The sequence below is a fragment of the Schistocerca americana genome, chromosome 1 (assembly GCF_021461395.2).
Source record: "Schistocerca americana isolate TAMUIC-IGC-003095 chromosome 1, iqSchAmer2.1, whole genome shotgun sequence".
NCBI lineage: Eukaryota > Metazoa > Arthropoda > Insecta > Orthoptera > Acrididae > Schistocerca > Schistocerca americana.
Window position 1 is genome coordinate 301843845 of NC_060119.1, and position 20841 is coordinate 301864685.

Here is a 20841-nt window from a genome sequence, read left to right on the forward strand (position 1 = left end):
GCTGCTGAAACATGTTGTGCCAATAAAATATAAGTAACAAGTGACTGTTGCAGTATACATTCTTTCATGAAAATCTTGCAATACAGTCACAAACCTCAAATATCATCCATGTAACATGGATAAATTTAAGGATCACATAATAATTAACATTTTCTTGTCAGAGGTAATGGTGATGTATGCTGAACCTGATCGTGTTCTAACTCACAGATCCGCATTGTGAGTTGAATTGATTAAAACTGACGCACAAAAAATGAATTCCTTTCTCTCACAGAAATTATCACATATTGAAAGAGTAACAGGTTAATAAAAAGTACTTTTAAGTTAATTGGTGAAATTAATATTCAGTTCTTAATCTGAGATCTAGTTTGAGAGTCAGAACCGTCTATTTTCTGTACTTTGGTTCCAGATCACATATTTAGTAAGTAATACTTGCATGTATAGTACAGGTATTGCAGTTGATGTGAGTATGTCTTTGTTGATTTCTAACAGGATTCTGATAATGGGATTGATGAAGTGTACAAGAAGATGGATGCTCTTGTGTCAGCTGTGGGGGTGGATGAAGAAATTGTGTACAGCAAGTCAACAGCAATACAGGTAAGGACTATGTAAAATTAAGACATTCCTCTCAAGAAATAAAAATTACTATTTGGAATAGAGCAAATGCAAATACAAAAGTTAAGTCTAATAAATTCTAGGATGTTGTGTAGCCAATAGGAAGTGGCAGCCTGGAAATAGGAAATGCGCTTGTGTTTTAAAGGCATGGAGGAGGTAGGTACAGAAAAGTAGTTGGTTTTAATGACTTACGAAAGCCAAAACTCTAAAACTTTAGATCTTCCTAATTCAGTCCAATAGTTGATAGGAGCAACTGATTGAGACCACCTATACTGCTAGGTTAGGGTCCCAGGGGGTTATAAGATACTCCAGAAGGTGATAGGAGAATTTGGAAAATTAGTTCAGGAATTCATAGCCTTACTACAGCAGTTGATTATTAGAATCTAGTCCAAGGTAACACTGGTTAATGGAATATTCTTATCAAATTTTGGTGGGTTGTCTATAAACGATGATGCACAATGGGAGGTCCCACAGGGATGGGATCGATTTTTTTTGAAACCACATACAATGTGCTTTAAGTTAGGATTGCATGTGTCACATCCTTCTGCCAGTCACTCTGGTGGCCCCTCATCTGTGGGTAATCAGTAAAAACAGAATTACAGAATTTCTTATCAGGGCTGTTAGTGGGAGTTTCCAGGCTCTAATGCATCATGAGAAATTTTGTTTCTTGTCGATTATCCACAAATGATAGATCACCAGAGTGAATGGATGCAGTGTGTGTCACCTGGGACCGTGACAAGTTGATCCAACAGCTGGGGGACCTCCCTTTGTAAGTTGAGAGCCAACCCACCAAAGTTTATCAGAGTATTACCTTAATAGTATGACCTTAGTCGGAATCCTATTAATCAACTCTAAGACAGGGATATGAATTTCAGGAAGTTATTTTATCACCCTCTGTAGTACCTTACAGTCTCCTGTGTCCTCTTATTTGTGTTAGCTGTGCAGTTTAAAAGTGTGCCTTATGATCACTCCTTAGTCCACTGTTGTCAGTACAGAAAATTTGAACATCGGGAGAAATGCTCGCTTGAAGATAAGTGCAGGTACTAGCCGAGACTACAGGTGGTGATGTAGGATTTGATCACAAATGACAACCTGTGCAGTGACCCTGATATGTTTCAAATGTTGTGTGTGGTCATAACAGCGTTCTGTGTAATTGTGGGTATATTATGTCAGAGCTAAATAATTTCTGATGCAGGCAAATTATTGATGCTTGTATGGTGGGTGCTTCTGTAACCAAGGTAGCCTAAGGGGGGTGTTTGTTGTTTGAAGAGGCTCAATATTGAAGATTTATACCACATTCAGGAAAAGCAGAAAAAGTCATATGCTAAGTCACAATGTGGATCTGTGTTGGATGATTTTGACAGATGGTCTTTGAAGAGGATTGTGACGAAAACTAAGAGAATGGCAGCTGTAAAGTAACTGTAGAGCTGAATGTTGCACTTGCAAATGCTGTCAGCACCAAAACAACGCGAAGGGGCCTCCTTAAGCTGGAAATTGTAGGATGAGCTGAAATTCCAGTGGAGCAAACACCTGTAACAGGGAAGCAGGATGCCAAAGCTGTAAATCCTGTCTATGGGGTAATGGAAGATAGTCATTTGATTAGGTGCATCTTGTTTCACACTGTTCCCAACTTTGGGCTGAGTTTGTCTGATTACACCATTTCAAGCGTACGATGCAGACTGCTTGCTGCCAAGTGTGAAACATGATGGGGTGTTTGGTGATGATTTGGGCAACCATTCTGTGGTATTCCATGAGTCCCAGTTTACTGTGCCAGGTCACGTTACTGCCAACGATTATGTGACCATTTTGGCTGATCGGACCCATCCATGGTCCAGTGTTTGTTCCCCAGTGGCAATAGTGTGATCCAAGACGATGGGACCAAGCGAAATGGCACAGTGGTTAGCACACTGGACTCGCATTCAGGAGGACGACGGTTCAGATCCACATCTGGCCATCCTGGTTTAGGTTTTCCATGGTTTCCCTAAATTGCTTTAGGGAAACGCCGGGATGGTTCCTTTGAAAGGGCATGGCCAATTTCCTTCCCTAATCCGAACTTGTGCTCCATCTCTAGTGTCCCCGTTGTTGATGGGACATTAAACACTAATCTTTTCCTCTCCGCAAGATGATGAGGCCGCTGTTACACAACTTGCATTGTCTTCCAAGACTGGTTTTGTGAGATTGGGAGGTATTGTCTGTCGCATCTCCCCTGGCCTCCACAGTAACCAGATCTCAAAATCATTGAGTCTGTGTGGCCTACTTTGGAGTGAATTGTGTGTGATCGGTATCCATCTCTCATCATTGTTACCTGAGCTGCCCACTATGTTCCAGGAAGAATGATATAAGATTTCTAATTTTAAATTACACGTTTGGAGATAAAACAGTGATCTATTGAAAATTATCCCTTAATGAAACAATTAAGACTGCAAATAACCATTTATTTGCAGATGATGACTGGTTTCGGGGGGTTTATGCTGGCTGTCTTCAGATCTACAGCACCATATGGCTAAAGTCAGTGGTGCATGGAGTGGATGCGTGATACTATGGTCATTTATTGCTTATAACCACTGTGGGATCACACAGCTGTTCTGTGCACTGCTGACTTCAGTTATATGGTGCCATAGATTTGAAGATGACTGGCATAAAGGCCGAAACTGTCATCATTTTTAAACACACAATTATTTACCATCTGGACTGCTCCATTGAATGGTATAAGATTCCTTTGAAAGAATATGTGTTTATCCATTGAAAACTGACTGGAAACTGTTTTGAATGCCAGCATGTTTTGTACGCCATATTAGGTGTGGTGATATGTTGTATTTTTGATGTTTCCGTATTTTTGTGCACCCCTTTTATGTGGAGCAGTCTGTTATTTGCCAGATAATATTTTGTTCATTTGTCCCTCATCCCTCCCTCCTTTTCCCTATTTTCTCTTGTCTGCCACAAAGGAGACAAGTTACTTTTCTGCACCTTGTCTAATTGATGTTCTAGGTTTCAGTGTGAATTAACCTTCTTTCCAGCATACTTTTTTTCTATACTTTTCATACCGTTCTTTTCATCCTAATATGAGTAAACATCATGAATATTTTCCTACAAGCCATTTACAGAGTTAATTTGAAATTGGTGCCTGACATGACATTATCCTTCTTTATTCCTTAATTATGTGCTCTATCACAGTGCAGCCCCAAAAAAAAAAAAAACAACTACTAAATGCCACTTCCATTCAGTTGGCAATTGCAACCTATAAGTATAGTCTGTTGAATTGTTGCTCTGGTACTAACTACGATCACAATTGTAATTCATGTAGTGTTGGAGTGAAGACTATTGAAAATGCAGACAGGACAGGATCATGTTGTTTCATTAAACCAAATGAAAATACTTGTTCCACTTAATTTAGTTATCTGCTAATCATATTCACACTTTATCCTTAGCCAGTGAGTCCCAAAATTATGAAGCTGAGTTATGATTTGTATCTTGTCATCAGTTAAGTGCAGACACTGCAGAATTTATCACAGCAAGAATTTGTTTCATGGTGTCCTTTCATGACTATGAGAGATAAACTATTGGTTAATATGTGGGTAATGTGATAACAGTATTTGGTATAAACTGTGCACCCAAAACATAGCAGATTTTATCTGGTACAACGTAGAGAACACACTAGTCTAGATGATGCTGTGGCCTATAATGTAAGAGGAAGTGTTGACCTAACCCCAGACATACTAATGTGGTTTGTCTGTGGTTTACTTAATAGTTCTGTGATAGTTCTTTCAGGACTAGTAATACTAATGCCAATTCCTTCCTATAGCCTTGTTCAGTCCAAGCTGCTGCGTTGTGTTTTAAACTTCCACAGATTTTTTGTGGTGCACTCAGGCATATTGTTTGGGAAAAAGGGTGTGAGTTTTGTCTTCTGCAGGGACAGTGTGTATAAGTTTAGAGGTGGTTGTACTGAACTAAGTAAGATGGTTTTTACATGATATTTGTTTTTATTTTGTTTCAAATGTTATGCTGTTGCATTTGAAATGCTGGATTTACTTGCAAATCTTCAAACAGTTATGCTATTCTAAATAAACGCTATATGCTTCTGGGCGTGTCTCCCAGCAAAGTGCTAGCAAATTAATGTTAATTTGATAAAAGTTCACCATTTTAGGCTAAAGAATTTCCTCAAATGCATGTCTAATATTAAATTCATTGATGAACCTTCTTATTACCAAAAAGATACTTAAAGAATACTATAGAAAAAGAATGTGTTAAACAGGTTGCATACTAAGTGCAGAGAAACTTTCGTTTGCAAAACAAACTACTTTTTGTATTTGAGTGAGAGCTGTTTCATTATTTCATGCAATATTGTCTTCTGTTGTGTTTTAATTGTAATAACTCTTTGTTTTCTTTTTTAATTTTGCAGACATGGCTGTTTGGGTATGAGCTTACAGACACCATTATGGTACTTGCTGAAAATGCAATTCATTTCCTGGCAAGCAAGAAAAAGATTGAGTTTTTGCGTAAAGTAGAAAATGGCAAAGATGAAAATAGTGTTCCACCAGTGAAATTGCATACTCGTGACCGAGTAAGTAACGTGAAAAGTTCTATATTCTATAATGTTAGAGCAACACGCTAATCCTCAGCTGTGCTCTACAAGCTGGGCTTGGGGATCAATTGTAGCCCTGCCACTGCAGTCAACAAATTGAACTCTGGCAGGACCACTGCCTTACTGTGAATGCTCTCTGAACTGTGTTTGGGCTACCTGGCAACACTGTTTTCTTTGCTCTACAGATAGTGCTCAGGTCTTCGGTCGACAACATTCAGCAGGCTGTACAAAATGTATTTAGAGTAATATATCAGTTGCAATGATCGTGCTACCTAATGTAAGCAACATCTAACATCCATTGTTGGCATTTGTGATGTGTGGAGAAGAAAGTGATGACAAGGATATGAACTACAGTGATACAAATACACCAAGTGACAAATGTGATATCAAAGGCATACTGACCACTGACTGGTTCTGCAATAACATTGTCTGTCAACTGTAGAGTAGATAAGAGTGAATTTTCATTTACTGGGAACCAGATGTAAAAATTCATTTTACAGATCCTCCAAATCTACTTGAGATCTTCACATTATCTTTTGATTATATGTTGTTAACAATAATTAACGAGACAAGCAAATATGCTGCACAGTTCACTTGTGGACATACTAGAACTACAGTTGTGTTTGCAGAAATGGATTCCATTGAACAATGGAGAATTGTATATTTTGTTTGCAAAGTTCCTCCTACAAGGCATAGTTCAGAAACTAGATATTGAAACATATTACTCAAGGAACAAAATTCATGAAACACTCAATTTTCAAAAAGTAATGTGTATGCATGAGCTGCTTGAAGAAAACCATTAGATTAGGAAAATAAATCTCATGGGTCATCCTTATTTTCATAATGCAAATTGCTGCTCTCAAAAGCTTTCAGTAGTTAGGAATTTACAGTTGCAACAGTAATTTGATTGGAGCAATGTTCGCAGCAATAAATCAGATTACATTGTGGTACAAAAAAAGTGCTGCGGGATTTGGGGACTTGGGAATAATTATATAGGCGAGAAAAGATTAGTGGTGCACTCAAAAGCCAGAGGCAGCTGCGCTACAGAAGCAGGTAATACCACTGTAATGCAGCTCCTTGGTGCAAGAAATGACCTGGTCAGGGTCAGAAGATGGGCCTTAGCTGCTTAGAGCAGAAATGAGAGCAAAGTCATAAGCAGTATGACACAGTCAGAGATAAACTTAAAATGACCATTGAATATCATTGTTAGTAGTGTTATATCTTTCGAAAAACATTTGTGTTGTGGTTTTCAGTCTGAAGACAGGTTTGATGCAGCACTCCATGCTAGTCTATTCCGTGCAAACCTCATTATCTCTATATGACAACTATAACCTGCACCCATTTCAACCTGGATAGTATACTCAAGCCTTGGCCTCCTACAATATTTACCTCCACACTTCCCTCCATTAACAAATTCACTATCCCTTGATGTCTGAGGGTATGTCCTATCAACAAATTTTTACTAAAAGAAAAGGTTGGCTACAAATTTCGTTATTCTTCAATATGCTTCAGAACCACTCATTAATTATTTGATCTACCCATCTGATCTCCAACATTCTTTTATAACACCAACTTTCAAATTCTTATATGCTCTTCTTCTCTACACTGTTTTTAAACCACCTTTCATTTTTGTACAAGGCTACACACTATACAGAAACCTTCAGAAAAGACTACCTATCATATAAATTTGTGTGTGAAGTTCCAAAATTTTTCTTTCAGAAACGCTTTTTTGCCATTACCAATATATGTTTTATGTCTTCTCTGATTTGGTCTGTAGGTTTGGGGTAACTGAGATAGAATAGAAAGAAAATAAGGATATCTGGTCACATGAGTGTATCAATGAGTGGATAATATGAACAGCAGCAGAAAGTGGTGTAACAGAAGTAAGATTCATCAGGAATAGAAAGCTAGGCCAGAGAGTGAGTTACTATGCACTGTACAATGATAAGATTATTCTCATCAAAATCGACAACAAACTTGTGCCAACAATAGTAATACAAATTATGTATGTCTAAGTCGTTATCAAAAGATGAAGATGTAGTATATTATGATATTCAAAGTGTAATTCAGTATTCAAAGGGTGTTGAAAGTGTAATAATGATGGATGATTGGAACACAGTAGCAGGGGAGGGAATAGAAGAGTTATGGGAGAGTTTTGGCTTGATAGTAAAAATGAGACAGGAGAAATACCATTTGAGTTCTGCAATAAATTTCAGCTAGTACACAGAAAGATTCCAGCTGGACTACAGAAGCTGGACAGACAAAGGTAGACAGAATGAAGGAAACTTTGGGGAACAAAGGAACTCAGTGAAAGGAGGAAGCAAAAGATGGTCAGAAAAAATAAAGGAATACAATAATTGAAGTCCATTAGGAGTGAAATGAACAGGAAGTGCAGGGAACTTGTGGTGAAATGGCTGCAGGAAAGATGTGAAGAAATCAAAAAGAAATATTTGTTAGTAGGGATGACTCATTATATAGGAAAAGCAGAAAAACCTACGGGAAAATTAAAAGCAAAGCCAGTTATTATTGGTATTAAAAGCAAAGTGTTCAAAATAAAGAGTGCAAGAGGAATTCCATTGTTACACACAATGAAGAAAAGGTGTAGGTGGAAATAATATGTTAAGGGCACTACAACAGGGAATAACTGTCTGGTGACATTGTAGAAGAAGAACGGGGAGTCTGAATGGGATTCAGTACTGGAGTCAGAGTTTAACAAAGCTTTGCAAAACTTGCAGTCAAATAGAGCAGGAGGCACAGATAACATTCCTTTGGAAGTTCTAAAATTATTGGGGAAAGTTGCAACCAACCAACTGTTCATGTTGGTTTGTAGTACTTGTGAGTCTGTACATGTGGAAAAATATCATCCAAGCAGCCCCAAAGAAGCAAACAGATAATTGCGAGGATTGTCACTCAGTCAGCTCAGCAGCTCATGCGTCCAATTATTGATAAGGTTTATGTACAGAAGAATGGAAAAGAAAATTAAGAACCCTTAAGATTACTTTGTATGTAAGAAAGATAAAAGTACCAGGTAGGCAGTTCCTGTGTTGAACTTGAAATGAAAGCAAAACTTGAGTAAAAGTAAAGACACCTTCGTAGTATTTGTTGAACTAGGAAATTGTTCAGCAATGTTTAACAGTACAAGGTACTCAAAATCTCAGAAAAATTAGAGTTAGCTTATAGAAAAAGGCAGGTAATATACAACTTGTACAAGAACCAAGAAGGAGTTGGGTCAAAGAACAAAGTGCCCACATTGAAAAGGCTGTGAAACAAGGAAGCAGTTTTTCTCCCTCTACTTTTAAAGCTCTACATCGAAGAAGCAATGATAGAAATAAAAAAAAGGTTCAGAATCGGTATTAAAATCAAGGTGGAAAGAGATAAAGGGCAATGTTTTCTGATGACATTTCTATCCTCAGTGAAAGCAAGGAAGATTGGTGGACAGACTGAATGGAATGAAGAATCTACTGAACACAAAATATGGATTGAAAGTACACCAAAGAAAGCCAAAAGTAATGAGGAGTAGCAGAAATGAAATTTCTAAGCAACTTACCATAAAAATTGGGGACCATGAGTTTGAAGAAGTGAAGAAATTGTGCTACTTAAGAAGCAATATAACTTGTGCTGGGTGTAGCAAGGATGGTGTAAAAAGCAGACTAGCACAGGAAATGAATGAAATCCTGGGCAGATGAAGCTAGTATTCAACATAGGCTTTAATTTGAGGAAGAAATTTCCGAGAATATGTGTTTGGAGCACAACATTTTGTGGTAGCAAAACATGGACTGTGGGAAAACTGAAAAAGAGATAATCAAAGAATTTGAGATGTGTTGCTGTAGAAAAGTTTTGCAAATTAAGTAGCCTGATAAAATAGGCGATGAGGATGTTCTGTGCTAAATCAGCAAAGAAAGGAACGTATGGATAACACTGACAAGGAAGGATAGGATGATGGGACGTCTGTTAAGACATCAGAGTCTTCCGTAGTACTAGAGGGGCCTGTAGTTAATGAAAACTGTAGGAAATGACAGCCATTTGAATATATCCAATAAGTAATTGAGGACATTGTGTGCAAGTCCTACTCTGAGGTGAAAAGTATGGCACAGAAGAGGAATTCTTGAACTTTGGCCATTGTTGGCTGTTTTGCTGACAAAATAGCAAAACTCATCTACTACTTTCAGTGTCTCATTTCCCAGTGTAATTGTATCTATGTTACCTGATTTAGCTACAGCTGCTTGTTTTACTGTTATTGGTGTTGTCTCGCCACCTCTTTTCAAGACATTCATGCAACTGATTTCCAAGTCTTTTGCTATCTCTGACTTACAATATCATCTGCAGACTACAAGATTTTTATTTATTCTACAAGATTTTAATTTATTCTTCCTGAACTGTAATTCCCTTTCCAAATTTATCGTGGTTTCCTTTCTGCTTGCTCCGTATACAGACTAACTAACTTCAAGGAGAGACTGTGACCTGTCTTGCTTTCATCTTAGCTGCTGCATTCTTTTCAAGACCTTTGACTCTTATAACTACAGTCTGGTTTCAGTACAAGTAGTAGGTAATTTTAGCTCTGTATTTTATCCCTACTACCTTCAGAACTTCAGTGACTGTATTCCAGTTAATGTTGTCAAAAGCCTTCTCTGTTTTATTTATTTATTTGTTTATTCATCATATGGTGCACATTGTGATACATTTATATTTATATAACAATAGAGTTAACACAGTTTATATTATGTACCCAACTTAGTCACAAATTGACATCCAAGTATCTGATATACTCGGTTGCCTCATTTGTTGCTGCAGGGAAATCGGTAAGGGTCCTTCTTAGGCTCAATTTGGATAGTCTTCCTCTATGGGTCAGGTTGTTTGGTTTTCAACTAAGCACTTAAAATTTGGAAATGATGTACTTCCCCATTTATGGAGGGCATTGACAGTTCTGTCATGACAGTTGTGTGTTTAGTTTAATGCCATCTGCACTTTCCATGATTGGTTGAAAGCAGGGAGCTTCTCTGTGACCATTAAACATTTGATATTGTTGTGGACTGTGCTCTTGTCAGTGTTCTAGGCATTGTGGACATCAAAGTTTTGAGTTTATCAGTTCCTCAGCAGTGATTAGTGCTCCTCTTATTTATGTCAGTTGTCTACAATCCAGGTCAGTGTCTTTGTGTATGGGTAGCTGAGGGTTATTATTGAACTTGTGGCACTCCCATTGGGGGAAGGGGTGACTGTGTGGTAGACACGGGACCCAAGCTATTGCAGCTCCTACTTCTTTTCCAGTGCTGCAAATCTCTCTCCTCCAACTCTACTTTCTTCTCTTACACTCTTGCTCGTAGTGGGAGCCTTTGATGTCGAACCAGCTCATTCCTTCCTTAACTGATGTAATATTTGGTCCCCTTCTGTGTTTCACCTCCATTACCCAAATTTTTCTATAATGTGGAGAAACTGGGGAAAAACGCCTTAAATAGTGCCTACTGCATGCAATGTTCAAGGTCACATGTGCACAATATCTGTTTAAGCTCTTACAAACCCTTGAAAGTTAATATGGTAGCCAATCCAATGTGGTGAGCTCATTATGTACACTTTTGGTTGAGTGTCGTTACAACACAGGGATCACATTACTGATGATTGAGCTACTAGCTCCTTACAAGTGCCAAGGACTAGATAACAAACTCTTGGAGCATCAGAACTCCCTGCAACAACCATTGTTCCAGGTGACCTTTATTATGGATAAGTGACACCCATAACGAGAGTCCTTAATCGGACTAGGTGGGATCAGTTACCTTTCTAATCTTGCCATCTTGTTCAGGCAGGTGCAGAAATTTCAATTTAGTGCTCTCCCAGTGCTTAGCCATGCCAAGAGAAACTACTCCTTGCATTCTACCGCTACTGTCCCAATTAAAGACGAAGATAGCTACAGAGTAAAGAATGCCTTCTAACAAGAGATCCAGAACAGTAAACGGGAAAAGGCTAAATATTTAATGGACATCAGTTGTACCGTCAATTACAAAACAGTATGAGAGAATTTGTTACGGCCACATGTGGGTCCTCCCCCCCCCCCCCCAGGGTTCTGTATGTGAAGGGGTCACCCACAGCTGTTCATCACAGGCAATGCATTACAGATGAAGATAAGCACCCACTAATGAACAGAGTACTACTCCTGAAATGGGAATGAGGGTGCAGCAGAAAAAGAAGCAAACTGCCTAAAAAGCAGTTAAAGCAGAGGAACAGAGAGATGGCAGAGGCAGCAGGCAAAGGGGCAGCTTCAGGATCCCGGTGACCCAGCATGTGGCAGGAGATGCACCCAACCCCAACCATGCAGCTCCCACCCTGAAGGTTGTTCAAAATGTTATTTGTGAGGCTAAAAGCAACTTTCATAGAGAAAACAGGGAACCTGTTCAGTTGTCCATGTGTCATCGCCAACATTAGAGACCAAGAATTTGGAAGACCATGCTTAACATGGAAAACTAGGAGACGAAATTTGACCAGCATATGACTGTCACTAAGGCTTCACAAATACTGTGTTGATGAACAGGCACTGAAATGTCATGGGGTCTTTAGGTCTTTGAAATAGATCAGTCCTAATTCGTGCCCTGGGTACCAACCAAGGAAGGGTGTGCGAGAAAGCACAGGGAGTACATTCTAAGTAGGGTAGATAGAGGTCCTGACAGAGACCACAGGTACAAAGTAGAATAAACTAGGCAGGCTGCTTTCTTACCATCTTGTTCACGGAAGGCGCAGCTTGGAAGTGTAGGCTCTGGGCTGTCAGTGTTTCCTGGTAGCTGGTGAAAGCAGGGCCTGCCCTTGCAAGCTGTCTTCCATGCCTGTTTGAGATGGCAAGAAAGCGGCCTGTGTAGCTTGTTCTACTTTGTATTTATGGTGTTGCACAATTCCCACCATTAACTATGTGAGGCTAAAAGCAACTTTCATAGAGAAAACAGGAAAACAGGGAACCTGTTCAGTTGTCCATGTGCAATCGCCAACATTAGAGACCAAGAATTTGGAAGACCATGCTTAACATGGGAAACTAGGAGACGAAATTTGACCAGCATATGACTAACTGTCACTAAGGCTTCAGTAAATGACCTAGTAGATAGTGTCGGAAGTTCCATGCGGCTTTTCGCGGATGATGCTGTAGTATACAGAGAAGTTGCAGCATTAGAAAATTGTAGCGAAATGCAGGAAGATCTGCAGCGGATAGGCACTTGGTGCAGGGAGTGGCAACTGACCCTTAACATAGACAAATGTAATGTATTGCGAATACATAGAAAGAAGGATCCTTTATTGTATGATTATATAATAGCGGAACAAACACTGGTAGCAGTTACTTCTGTAAAATATCTGGGAGTATGCGTGCAGAACGATTTGAAGTGGTATGATCATATAAAATTAATTGTTGGTAAGGCGGGTACCAGGTTGAGATTCATTGGGAGAGTCCTTAGAAAATGTAGTCCATCAACAAAGGAGGTGGCTTACAAAACAGTCGTTCTACCTATACTTGAGTATTGCTCTTCAGTGTGGGATCCGTACCAGATCGGGTTGACGGAGGAGATAGAGAAGATCCAAAGAAGAGCGGCGCGTTTCGTCACAGGATTATTTGGTAACCGTGATAGCGTTACGGAGATGTTTAACAAACTCAAGTGGCAGACTCTGCAAGAGAGGCGCTCTGCATCGCGGTGTAGCTTGCTCGCCAGGTTTCGAGGGGGTGCGTTTCTGGATGAGGTATCGAATATATTGCTTCCCCCTACTTATACCTCCCGAGGAGATCACGAATGTAAAATTAGAGAGATTAGAGCGCGGACGGAGGCTTGCAGACAGTCGTTCTTCCCGCGAACCATACGCGACTGGAACAGGAAAGGGAGGTAATGACAGTGGCACGTAAAGTGCCCTCCGCCACACACTGTTGGGTGGCTTGCGGAGTATAAATGTAGATGTAGATTAGCTATTATCTTAGAAATTGGTTTTAGCCTTCAGCACTGTTTCTTTTTCTTATAGATACTTGCACATGCAACGAATAACCAATATATTGGTTCGATCGACCTGGCAACATTAGTAGGGGATATTAAGTGAACAACCTTACCATGTAGCATTTGTTCATCTAGATGTTTTATATATTGACTGTATTCTCAGAATGGCAGTACCATGACTAAGAACGTTAGGTTCGCCTGTGAGGATTAATGTAATAGTTTTGTGGTTATTGAGTCTGTAAATAATCTTTATATTATAGCACAAAATTGGAACACAGTTCATAATGATCTTCCAGTAAGAATATGTAGATTGCACTTGAAGATACAGCTGTAAACTGTGAAACCAGTAGTGTAGTAATTCAAACCAAGTTTTAATAACTGTCAGTGGTGTTTTCATTCATCATGACCTTCAGCAGCTGTGGCTGCCATGCATATAAAATTGTTTGTGACTGTTAGTGTTATTTGTTTATGTACTTACTGGCTACTTTAAATCAATTCTCTCTGCAGCTGATTTTGAAAATGAAATATATTAGACCTATATTTACTGCATATCTATTTTATTGAAATCACTCATTTTGCTCCATTTAACTTCATGCTCGTTGTCTACTCATCCATGATTTATGGTAGTTTATGTATTTATCTCTTAATAAAGGGCAATTAATGCAGAAGATAAGAAAGAGGGAGAAAAAAGACAGTATAGTTTATTAAGGGATGCAACCCATTTAAAAGGAGTCATCCCAACTCAGGTAAGGAGAATCTTAGTGTGTTTCCAACTGGTCATGCTCTTTCAATAGTGGTACAGAACTGGTATGAAGTTACATGACAGCTGTTGACAAAAGATATCAAAGAAATTTCAGAAGATTATTCCTGAAAAGCTAAACAAAACTAAGGGTATTTAAGCAAATAAACAGGATAAATGTTACAGTCATTGATGATGCTAATGTATCAGTCAGTTATTTGAATAAGCCTTTGGCACTTACGAATGAATCAACTCTAAAGAAAAATTCCTCATTTACAATCTTATGCTAGAAAGAAATTTGGAAAAATTATAACTGTTCTGGAAACCAAATTAATATCCACTGTTCAAAACTACAGGATTCAAATATTCAAGTTGAGGCAGGAGTGGATCTGAAATCTATTGTAAACTCAAAGAAAAGTAACTTTTTATGAAAATCAGAGTTAGAAAAATGGAACTGTATCTCTTACCAGTGATTTGAACTGTTAATAAAATGCAACAGGTGTTTGAAGTTTTGATCTGTGTGGCCAGAACAGCTAAGAAATTAGTTATGAAAAAGTTTGTTGTGAGTAGTCTGGATGCCAGGCATTGTAAGATATAATGTTGAAAACAACTGAATGATGCCAGGGAGAAAGAATGTATGTATCAGTTGGTGACAATGGCAATAAAGTTGAAATTCAAGAACATTTTATCTTGAACATACTTAGAGAGGTTTATGAAATAAAGTTAATACCTACGACATGCAGTGGGAATTTTTAAGTTCTGTTAACAGAGACCAAAAAACTGTGATGTTTTAGCAAAATTGGGCGCACACACACACACACACACACACTGTGTGTGTCTGGTGCACAAAACATTGATGATGATTGGTACTGGCAGGCAAACTTTTACTGTGGCCAATGATACTGAGCCATTCATTTATCATCATGGTTGTTGTGCATGCAAACCTGCAGCAATAGGGTGTCATGTGAATGAATGTAAAGTATGCCAAGGAGTGAATGAGCTTAAAGAAGCATTAATAATCAAATTTAATAAAGAGAAGATTGATCAGCTAACCTATAGATAGTTAACTCGAGTGGTCAAAAATAATCTTGACAGTGATCGCAAGAACACTGAGTTTATTAATGCAAGTTGTGATTTTTGATTTGATGTTTCTTGCATTAGTTACATATCAAGAGAAATTATTTTACCTTAGCTTCCTTCACAGTTTCGTTATAAGAGTATCGTAGTTCTTTAAAATATTGTTATATTTTTAATTTCATTCCTCAAGAGCTAATTTTTTAATTACTTCATTAACATGACATACATGTTGTTTCTGTGGAAAAGTACAAATCAAATTTATTTGGACATCAGTAAAATCAGAGAGAGATCAGTCTGCAACACCAACAGTTTAATCACCCAATGAATGTACTGTAAACTGGAAATTCCAGAGATTTTGACGATACCCTTGTTAAATTAAAGAGTAAAGCTGGTCAATAAAACATACTGAGAGTGACTTGTGGCCGTCCTGATAAAATTAGTTTCAACAATTGCTGTTTCTCCAGCAGTCAGTGCCTGCTCCCGCTATCTTTGAAACCATTTTCATTAGAAAGAATAAGTTTTAAACCACATGAAAACTAAATTTGGTTTCCCAATGTGAGCATATTTTGCCCTAAGAGTTATAAAATGAAGGTACAGCAGAAATATGCACTTGCTGGCATCCAAATTGTGACATTAGTTTCTCTCTGGGAAAAGGAAGATCTAAAGTCCTAATGAATAGAAAGTTAGCTTGAATCAGAAAAAAGAAAAACCCTTTTTTTAGTTTCAAAAAAGGAAAGGACACAAAGAATCCGATAATACAGACAGCATACTGTATTTTGTGCCTTGGTGTACCAGTCGACCATAAAACTCATCTTTCACTTCGTCTTCATCACCATTTGTAGCTGCCTACACATACTAGAGTGATTTCGAAGAAGTGGGCCTTCATTCTCACAGTGGTTTAGCATGCACTCTTCAAATTGCAGATTGCAAACTGCCATATTGAGAAGCTCATGAGACTACCTCCATTTCAGTGTTCACGTGTACAGTAACATTTATTTATGTTTGGTTTATTTTAGATTTCAGTACATTACATTACGTCAGTTTCATTGCACGGTGTTATATTTCACAAATTCTGCTGTGCGTGACAAATGTTGAAGCAGGAAATGGCACACAGTTTTGTATTGCCTTCCTTACAACAAAACTGAGGAGCTAAACACGTCAACACAGAACTGAAACAAGGTGGGAAATCAGTAGTGCAACAGAAGCTGAAACTGTACTTGAAACTTGAATGCAGCTGCCATCTGGTTTCTCCACTGCTAAGCAGTCTTCCAACACAGCCACTAGATGGTTCATAGGTCAAACTTACCCAGAAGTCGAGCATAGTGAAGAGTTAATTGGAACGTGATATAGAATGTTTTATAGAGGTGTGAGAAGGCACATGAAAAACTATGTGAGAGAAAGAAATCAAAACAATAAGAAAAACAAAACAGAAGTGCTCTTAGGGTAGACTTCATTTTTATCGGTTTCAGTGACAGATGACGCGGTATCCAATGTCAGAAATGAAAGTATGTAAGCAATCAAAGATGTCTTGAAAGATTTGCGTAATTCAAGAGGTCAATCAGAAACACAGCCAGTTAATGAAAATAATGGATTTTTGGAAATGTTGCTTCTTGAGATGTGTAGAGTCATTCAAACTAAAAACGAAGGAGACAACTGAAGATAATTTTGTTTCAGTGGAAACATTGAAAGCTGGAGAAAACTGTTTAAACATGTGTAAAAAAATTATTTTGCAAAGTATCATTTGCAGTATGTTGAGAGGAAAACAGTTTCACAGTTGTTTGCCTCCACAGGAAAGCTAATGGACAAATGCACCTACAGACTTACTAGCTGCCTCTTTGTAATGTCCAAGATCTTACTTCACATACCACTATTTGCATTAGATACATACATACATGCACACATAAATAGAGAGAGAGAGAGAGAGAGAGATTTCAGTCAGGAACAAAACGAGCTGGTCGTAGTAGTTGTTATACGACACATTCGCCATCTTGTAAGTAGTGAGTGAAAGTATTGAATTAAACAGTGAGAAGTAGCTACCATAAAGTGCATTAAAACAAGGAGGCCTTGGGCCTGTGAACAGAAATTTGTACCTTTATTTCAGAAGTATTGCCCAGCCCTGTTGAGGCACTTGTCCCACTGCGACAAAAGAGCGTCTGACTCTCTTGTAAAATTCTTGTGGCTGCGTTATGAACCAGTTCCGAACGTACCACTCTCTGGTGTAAATCATTGGCCATCAGAGTCTTCTTTCGCTCACTAAAAATGGCGTAATTATGGGGAGACAGGCGTGGATGGCATGGAAGGTGACTGAGGGCTTCCCTTTTGAAAGACTGCAAGAGAACCTTAGCTCTATTTGCTGTATAGGGGCATTGCCTTGTCATTGAACTGAATGATCCCACGGGTGGATATGCCTTGGTTATTTTGATTTAATTGCCTTGTGAAAGGCGGTCACTGTTAGTATTGTTGTGCATTCACTGTTGCCTCATTTTGTAGGAAGTTAATAAGCAGGGAGCAATTTTGGTCAAAGATGATGATGAGCATAACCTTTCCCACATGTGTGGATGGCCTTGGATTTTTTGAGTGGTGGTAACCCTGCATGCTTTCATTGGAGACGTTGTCGTTCTGACCTCCTGGATTTGAAGTTATGACACCATGTCTCATCTCCAGTGACCACTCGTGATGGACCCATCCTTAGCATAGAGCTTCAGATGGTCAAGGGAGAGCATTATTCAACATGCTTCCTGTGCTAGTTGAACACTGAGGCACCCATTGTGTGCACATTTGAAATTTCAGTCGGTCCTTAATGATGGCATGAACATGTCCTTCGCTAAATTCAACTTTGTGGCCGTGGCTGCTATCATGAAATGCAATTCTTGAGTTATGGGCATACTCCAGTTGGATAATGGCATCAGTAATGCTGTGTGGTATTCCAGACCATGCATCATTGGCTGACAATATCTGTCCTCTGAATCACTTATCACTCCCTGAATCTTGCAATGGACGTGTAGTCTGTATACCCTTCCCTGCCATTATTTGATGAATTCCTGTTCCTCGCACTCCTTGCTGTCCAGAAATGCATTACAGATCTTTTTTTATCTCCTTTTGGAGCTTTTAATTTGCTGTTTTCAGCATGACTGAGAGCAGTGGTGATTGATCAGTTTTCACTTGGGTGTGTGCCTGTGTACCATCTTATTGATTCTGTTTCACTCAAAGTACCTTGAGGAATATGTACCAGCTGCTGCTACATCATCATCCAAGAGACTTTATCAGCATAATGGGAAGTGAAGAGTAAGACTTGTTCATGCATGTATGTGGATATTACTGTTTTGAGTAAGTATTCCCCAGTTCAAAAGCTGCCCATTTTGCTCACCGTTTGAGATAGTATCAAATGTTATTTCACTTAGGTTTATGACAACAATTGTGATGTTCTGAGTACTAGTTTGACTTAAATTAAACAGGCACGCATTGGAGCAGCAGTATTTCATTTTCCGATATTTTGGTTCTTAACCGTACATCCGTTCAGTCACTGACTCGCCTTGAAGCAACCAAAATATCAGAAAATGAAATGCTGCTATCCTGGATCCATGTTCAAAAGGTGATGGAATCTATTATCAGCCAAGGAAACTTCAATAAAAACCTAGGAATTGTTGAAAAAATATTCTCTCTCTCTCTCTCTCTCTCTCTCTCTCTCTCTCTCTCTCTCTCTCTCTCTCTGGAAGGATCCACTACAGCTAATTCAAATCACTCACCATTTACTCACATGCCAAATAAAAATGAAACTGGAAAATTAGTTGTTCTTTCTTCTTGTTATCTTACATCAAAAGTATGTAATTGTGTTCTTTATTTAGTTTGTGGAAGGAATCAAGTGTTTGATCTTGATAACTTCTGTAGTCTGTGATTTACAGATTGTAGTTGATATATTTGTGTGACATTATATTCAATTAAAAGCTAAATTTATCAGTTATTTGTCAATCTGAAAATAATCTCCAAATGGTGCCTCCAAAAATTTTGTAGAACTTAATTGGAAAAATACTGCGTAGAGCTAGTATGTGTGGTTTGCTTGGTTAATACTTTTTTTTATAAATTATCCTGCTGTCAATTCATTAAATTTTTCTAATTTATTAATTCTTAGAGTGACGAGGATAAAGCAAATTTTGAGAAGCTAATCAATGCCATAAAAGGTAGTCGAAAAGGAAAGACGCTGGGAGTATTTCCAAAAGAAAACTATCCAGGTCCTTTTATGGATGCATGGAGAAATGCCTTGAAAAAAGAACAGTTTGATACTGTAAGTATTGCTCTAATCAAATTAATTTTTTTCTCTCTCTTGTGTTCACAGATTACTGAAATATTGTTGAGAAGATTGTGTATTTATTGTGTAGTTTTGTTTGTTTGTAAATAGATAAGTGTGTATGAGGGGGAGAGGCAAAGTTCGTATTACAAGCATTTGGTTATCATGTCTTACCCTCATTTGCTTATTTGTCCTTTTATTGTGTTGTGTTAAGCAAGCATTGCATTGATTGTCAGAAAGTAACACATTAAGATTTCGTAAGGGCAACTATCCTGGAATCCAATACCACTTAATAAATTAGAATTAATAGCTTCCAGAGGCAACAAAGATTTGATTTTCAAAATTTCACATTATTATTAACAGAACTTAAAAATTTAAAATCCTGTTGTATTCTGCTTATCAAGATGTAAAACACGGTTTTAAAAATTTAACACAATAAGACTACAAATATTACTGTGAGAAACTGTTTGACTTGAGAGAGTAATTGACAGCTCGCAGATACCCAGACTTTGTTCATCCAATATTTGAGAATGAGAGCACTTTGTGACTTCAAACTAACTTTACATGTAATTTCAAACTTTTATGAAACATCTCTCACTTACAACCCCCACAAAATGACAGAATCAGAAAAGTGTTAATGCAAACATTTTTGCTGTTCATTTAGGAAAATTTCAGTATCAGACATGTTTAAATGTATTACTTCATTACTACCAACTCTGTTTGCAACACACTTCTCAAATGGTATTCATGTACAGGATGATTCACGAAGATATGCAAATATTTTAATACATTATTTTACAAATAAAACTAAAGAAAAAAGTTCATGTAAACATGGGTCCACAGATGTTTGGTTTCAGAGTTACGGCTAAAAAAAGATTTTGCTTGAAATTTAGCAACATCGCTAATATGAAGCCATTTCCAAACTGTACGAGGTTAAAGTAAAGCACAATTTCCATTTATTTTGTTGGTATTTTTCTGGTGAATCGAATAAAACATATCCCAGATGTGTACCTGTAGTAGTTTTCCAGAACATCCAAAGAAGCAAAGATTATTATACAAGTAAATTTGTTTACTTTCCATTAAGAATGTAGAAACGTTTATGTCATTGGTGGCAACCGTTAGTGAGTTAAATACTAACTGGCAGTTACACAAATACATTGTATTTACTGATGAGACACAGTTTACTCGAGATGGTATAAATCATTTACATAACGGGCATGCATGGCCTGAAGCAAACCCACATGCAACAGTGCAATGCAATTTCCAGCACCGATTTAGCATAAATGTGTGGTGTGATATAATCAACACACTCTTTATTGGACCATTCATTTTCCCAGGACGTCTAATTGGCAAGACGTACTTGCAATTCTTTCAAGAAGAAATGCCCCACTTGCTCGAAGATGTTCCACTTGCTATGCGATTGCAAATGTATTTTCAACATGATATTGTGCGTTCACATTTCACCAGCGCCGTTACTACACATTTAAATGAACATTTTCCCCAGAAATGGATTGGTCGTGGTGCTACACGTCTGTGACCACCTAGATTGCCTGATTTAATACCAATAGATTTTTGTGTATGGGGATGGATCAAA

General features: G+C 38.1%; 1 protein-coding gene across 2 annotated transcripts in view; it reads left to right on the forward strand.

The window, feature by feature from the left end:
* Positions 1-20841, forward strand: part of LOC124595607 (FACT complex subunit spt16) — a 132203-nt gene that overhangs the window by 7682 nt on the left and 103680 nt on the right. For both annotated transcript variants that reach the window (XM_047134425.1, XM_047134433.1), the window contains exons 2-4: positions 490-594; positions 5012-5173; positions 19092-19244. In XM_047134425.1, the coding sequence (XP_046990381.1) occupies positions 490-594; positions 5012-5173; positions 19092-19244 (420 nt within the window). The remainder of the gene's footprint in view (positions 1-489; positions 595-5011; positions 5174-19091; positions 19245-20841) is intronic.